Source organism: Orycteropus afer, unplaced genomic scaffold (assembly GCF_000298275.1).
Source record: "Orycteropus afer afer isolate SDZICR_OR568_19922 unplaced genomic scaffold, OryAfe1.0 scaffold00212, whole genome shotgun sequence".
Taxonomy (NCBI): domain Eukaryota; kingdom Metazoa; phylum Chordata; class Mammalia; order Tubulidentata; family Orycteropodidae; genus Orycteropus; species Orycteropus afer.
The window spans coordinates 3,124,731-3,131,070 of NW_006921799.1; the positions used below are offsets into that span (position 1 = coordinate 3,124,731).

The window sequence follows — 6,340 nt, forward strand, 5'->3', positions numbered from 1 at the left end:
GTATGTCTCCTTTTTTGGTATTTTCATGCAAATTCTTCTGCTAGTTGGGGTTTAGTCCACTTCTATATCCTTCCCTTCAAGGCTCAGGGGCCCAGGATTATCTTCTGTGTCTGTGTTTATTGGTTTCCCTTTTCTTTGTTGAAGAGAGTCTGTGCAGACTTTCTGCCTATTCCACCATCTTGGAATCGAATCTGCTCCTAGACAATCTTCACGTGGCTTGGCATCTCTCTTCCCCTGTATCTGCTGCTCACTTGCTTGTTATTTCAAAAGAGATTAAGAAACACAGTACACTACTCTGTCTTATTAACATAATAAAGAAAATCCATTCCCAAATGGGCTTAAAACCACAGGTACACGGGCTAGGATTTACAACACATAGTTTAGGGTATGCAATTCAATTCATAACAGCATTGGCTTCTTGTATGGGTGTTAATATTGTTCTCTAATGCTAGAATAAAAAAGGATTTCATTGTAGCCTCTCTCCCTGCCTGCATGCCTTTTTCTTCCCTTTCTTCCTTTCTCCTTCTTTCCCTTCCTTCCTTCCTTCTTTTATCTTGTAACTCAAGTATATACACATCAGCTCATAGTCATTCTCATGGGTCTATGTGGAATCTTTTTTGTTTTTATTTTATTTTGTTTCATTATTTATTTGTTGTTCCCCCCTCCCATTCTGCTTATCCTGTATATATATCACACCAAACCTGCTAGTGTAAATTCTGACTCATAGCAACCTTATGGGACAGAGTAGAACTGCCCTATAGCGCTTATAAGACTGTAATATTTACAGAAGCAGATTGCCACATCTTTCTTCTGCATAGCAGCTGATAGGTTTGAACTACAGACCTCTCAGTGAGCAGCCATGTGCTTAATCACTGCATCACCAGGGCTCTTTATTTCTATATATAGCAGTGTTTAATTATATTTAACATATGTTCTTCTATTACACTTTCTCTGTCTTTATGTAAATAAATATGCATCCTTGAAAATGCAGCATTGATTTTAAGCTTATATGAATGATATTTTTAAATGAAAAGTTTTGTGCTATAAGTGTCATTCTATTTCATACTTAATTCACTCATTTTTTGTGATCCTTCATATTAATATGTACATGTTTAGTTGACTTCTTCTCACTGTTACATTTTTGCATCAGTAGCAAATAATGCATTGTACGCATGTACGCCCTCACTCGCTCACTCACTGCCATGGAGTTGGATCTGACTCATAATGACCCCCTTGGGTTTCCAAGGCAGTATCATTATGGAAGCAGATTGTCTAATCTTCCTTCTGAGGAGTGGCTGGTGGATTTGAACTGCCAGCTTTCTGGTTAGCAGTCAAATGCCTTAGGCACTATACCTCCAGAGCTCCTATGTATGCCCTGATGATAGGGTTTGTCAAACTCTTTATTACTATTTAGCCACTAAATATGGTGTGATGATCAATGATCTCTGTCAGCTTGGCTAGGTTATGATTCTTACTGATTTGGTCGACACTGGATTGGTTGCTTTTCTCTAATGTAATATAATTACTTCCCATAATGTGATCTAATATAATCAGACAATCAGTTGAAAGTGGTGTGGCTTGCCTCCAGTGTATAAATTGATGTTCTGGCTAAGCTTACTTGCTTGACCCTGCACTCTTCCTGTCCATTGCGTGATGTCTGGTTCTTGGGATATAAGTCTGCAGAAATCTCCAGCCTACTGCTGGATCTACTTATTTGGAACTTGACGGCACCCACAATTGTGCAAGCCACTTCCTTGAAATGAATATCTCTATATTTATGGAAATATACATCTCATTGGTTTTGCTAATGCGTCTAGAGGAGCTAGACTAAGACACCTGGCAATTATTAGCTATATCACATCTCCTGTGGGCATGTACAGAATTCTCTGGGACATATATGAGAAGAAGAGCTTCCTTGCTATATCATAGAGTATTAACATATTTAATTTCATAGAGATCTAGTCTGTGTGCCAGTAAGCTGTGCAGAATGGCAACACTAACCTACATCGTTACCAGCAGCAGTAACACTTGAAATTATCAATTTTCTAAGCTGTGAACATCTGATTGTAAAGAGTGGTATATCATTGTTGTTTTAACTTATAATTCTCTAGTTATGAATGAGGTTAAGGCATTCAGTAGTCCCTTCTTTGAATTACTCATTTTTATAGTTTTCCCATTTTATCCGTTTCCCACATTTTTAATTTTAACTGCTCTCTTTGGTTCCCTATTCATTAATTTTGCCTATAGGATACTTCGCTGAGTAGAAATCTTTAATTTTGATGTCATCGAATCCATAAGTTTGTTTCCTTTTGGTTTGGTCTTTCAAGATCTTGTTTAAGAGCACCACTATCCCTTCACCTCCATTAACTTTGTTTCTAGTGTCATAAAGATGTTCTCTGAATTTAGTTTTTGTTTCTTAGGTTTGAGTTTTCCATTCACATCTATATCTTTGTATTATCATATTATTTAAACTACTTAAAATTCTTCAAAGATGCTTATATTGCTTGGAATAGAGTTAAAAAATCTTTATCATAAGTCATCTCCTGAAAATTTGTGCTGAATCTTCTAGCTTATCTCCCAACACTTTCTATCTCTTCACATCTTAATTTGCTGAATTGTTTGTATTTCCCTACACTTTCCAAGTGTTTTCTGACTTCTGGACTTTGCATGTGATACAGTCTCTTCCACTTTTACCTGACTGATTCCCACTAGTCCTCTAGAGCTGGGCTTAGACATGACCTCCTTCAGGAAGTCTTCCTGGACACGACTGGCTTAGCTACCCCTCTGTGTACCACTGTGTTCCTGGATATAGTACTGTTTTTATATATAATACTGTGTTGTAAATGCATGTGTATGTGTCTGTTTCTGCCACTAGATGATAAATTCTTTGTGGGAATAGACTTGGTCTTACTTATTATTTGATCCACAGTATCTAATCTATTGCCTGGCATATAGAAGGAAACCATAAATACAAAAAAGAATGAATACATCGTTTTTTGAGTCAGAAAATCTGGCTCATATTTTCCCCATGGACAGAACTGCAGAACTGTGTTACTACTTCAAAGTATGTTCATGAGTAGATTAATATTCACTCTAAGTCATATTACCTGATGTATAATGATAATGTTTTAGGGCTCTTAACCATTCTCTTTTTTTCCCTCCCTCAATATTCTGTAGTTCATGGTTGTGTTGACTATAACACATGAAGTTTCTGCCATTATGTGGACAGTTTTATCTTTCTACTTGCGTTAGCTTGGCGGAGTGGCTCACAGCCATGGGTGGGGGGTGGGAAAGTGGGGGGAGAGGGGAAATTCTGACATGAAAGGAGTTCCAAGTACTCAGGAAGAGAAAGAAGGGGAAATCTAAACCCCACACCCACTCTTCCAGGAGTTAGTGACAAAAGGGGGATAGAGATAGGGGAAAATAAGCAGTAAATATACCAATGTTCCCTCCTAAGGGTTAAAATCTTGCAGGGAGTATTACTTATCTATAGCTGTGTAACAAAATACTCCAAAATTTAGTGGCTTAAAACAACAAACCTCTTTCTAGGAGTTAGGAGTGTGGGTATTTCTTAGCTAGGTCCTTTGACTCAGGGTCTTTCAAAAGGCTACCGGTAAGGTGTTGGCTAAGTCTGTAGCCTCTTCTGAAGGCTTAAATGAAGGAAGATTCACTTCTAACCTCACTTACATGGTTATTGGCATGATTCAGTTCCTCCTGAGCACTTGCTCTGGTGGTCTCTGTTTCTTGTCAGCTGCTGGCTAGAAGCTGCCTGCCATGTAATCCTCTCTGTATCGCAGTCCACAACTTCTATCAGAGTGAGCAACTGAGAGAGCCAGAGAAAGCACATCACAGAAATCACAATTGTTCTGTAAACCTGTGTGCCTTTCTGTTTACCTGCATTGTACATTCAGACAGGCTTTGCCTCAAACTTCCAGGCATCCATAAGGCAGCTGGGAATAAGACACATACACTCACTAACATCAACCATTTCATGGGTGCTACATTCATCTGTGATGAGACAGTTACACAGTGTTGGCTAAGTGAAAGTCATTATTATTTATAGAAAGCAAATGGTAAACAACAGATTTTCAAAGGAGAACAGCTTACCCTTCCCCAAATTGCTGACGTCAATTTTTATGTTTCTGGGCAGACATGCCAGGGTTTAAGCATGTTCATTTCACCACTGCCTCCAACTACTACCAAGCTACAGGAAGACCCCTGCACAGGATCTCCCAAGCCTCTGCAGCTGGGCCCTTCTAGGCCTCAGCTGCTGGCTCCTGCCGTGCTACCCAGGCTCGCATGGTTCTCTCTCTTGCCATCACACTACTCAGGTCCATGTTTCCCAAGGGCTCCTTGGCACACACTGTGCTGCAGGGTGCTGGAGAAAGGAATGTTGCACAGGGCACACTCAGCCTCTGCCCTCCATGAGCAAATGTTACAGTGCTCTAGCAGCAGACATACCTCCTGCATGGAGATGCCCAACTCTCTCTCTGTGGACCAGCAAGTCTACTGTAGCTGTCTCTCTCTCCATGGATCAACCAGCCCATTGCTGCTGTCTGTCTCAGTGGCCCATCATCTCATTTATAACTTTCTCTTCTGAATCTAGGAGGTTGTCAGTGCAGGGTCATTGTCCAAAGGACATGAACTGATCCAGACTCATCTTGATGGGTACCTCCATCCTCTGTGGGATTGCCACTTCTATAAGTCTAGTAAGATGGCAAAAATGACCAATCCCCAAGTTGGACCACAAAGGGCTGAATGCTACTAGTTGGATTTCCAACACTCTGTTTACCTAGTAAAGGAACAAGTCCCCTAGCAAGATTGTGGCCCACCTAATCATTTTGTGAGAGTTACAAAACCATGGCTAGAAAGGCCATGTAATGATTGATTGTGCCACAAAACTTAATCTTGAAAGTGGCATCCCATCACATTTGGTACATCCTATTTGTTAGAAAGTGTCTCTGGATGGCAAAGATGATTAAGTGTTCAACTCCTAGCTGAGTGGTGAGTAGTTTGAACCATTCCAGAAGTGCCTTGTTAGAAAAGCCTGACAATCTGCTTCTGAAAATCACAGCCATGAAAACGTTATGGAGTGCAATTCTTCTCTGACACATGTAGGTTACCATGAATTGGGATCAACTTGATGGCTACTGGTTTCATTTGGCTAATTTGTGAGAAGAAAGTCATTAGAACTAGCCCACACTCAAAGCAGAAGGATTGCACGAAAATATGACTAGCATGTGATGTTTATTTTTGGGGACTATTTCCTAGACTGCCTGGAAATAAAAGATTAGAGTTAGGTTGAGAAGATAAATAACAATGAGATTTTTGCATGGCATCCCAGTTGGAATTCTGGGAGGGAAGATTTTCTGAAGTAGCACCTAGCCCTATCCATCTATGTGGGCTGGCTATCAGAAAATGAAAAGGTGACCTGGGTTAGTTAGGCAGAGAGGACTACAGTTAGCACACCTGAGCTTCCTTCTGCAGTTGGGTGGGGTGGCACAGACTTAGAGGCTCCTGTATTGCTAGAAGCCTGTAAAAGGCCTCCATGGCAAGGAAAACATGATCCCTATTTCTCTGAGGCCATGGTAGTACAGATTATCTGGGGGCCAGATGGAGAATATGGGCAAAATTCAGAGAATGGACCCAACTTTTGACAGCCAAAGTGGAGGCCACATAAATAAGGGATTGGATAAAGCTGATCAAGCTAAGTAGACAGACCTCAATTTTCTCATCCAAAGTATTGAACAGTAGGCACCACTGGGGGCACCCAGTGGTCAGGAAAACACAGCACAATTCTACCCAGGTTAGAGGAGCCAGGAGATGGTACAGATCCCAGGCTTCTACCCTCAGATGCCAAGTGTTGTTGTTGTTTTGTGCCGTCAAGTCGGCCCTGACTCATAGAGACCTCTCCTTGGGTTTCTGAGGTGGTATCACTACAGAAGTAGGATTGCCCAACCTTCCTTCCAAAGAGTGGCTGGTGGGTTTGAACCACCAGCCTTCTGGTTAGCAGTCAAGTGCCTTAGGCACCATACTACCAGAGCTCTCCCACTATTGAGCCAATATCATCTTGAGAATGAGTAGATAGACATAGAGGACTTAAACTACCTACCCACAACAGACTGTCTATATCAAAGGAGAATGAGTTTTTTTTTTTAACTTTTTTTGTGGTTTGAGTGAAACTTTACAGAGCAAATTTGTATTCCATTCAATAATTCATACACATTTTGTTTTGTGACATTGATGGTAATCTCCACAACGTAACACCTCTCCTTCCTGTGCTTACCTTTACCCTGTGTCCTTCTTTCCTATGCATTTCTGCCTTCTGAGCTTTCTCCCT

General features: G+C 40.8%; 1 protein-coding gene across 1 annotated transcript in view; it reads right to left on the minus strand.

Moving 5' to 3' along the window:
* Positions 1-4,531, minus strand: part of LOC103203326 (60S acidic ribosomal protein P0-like) — a 24,860-nt gene extending 20,329 nt beyond the window's left edge. The window contains exon 1 of the mRNA XM_042781981.1: positions 4,462-4,531. Within this exon, the coding sequence (XP_042637915.1) occupies positions 4,462-4,531 (70 nt within the window). The remainder of the gene's footprint in view (positions 1-4,461) is intronic.
* Between the last annotated feature and the right edge of the window lie 1,809 nt (positions 4,532-6,340).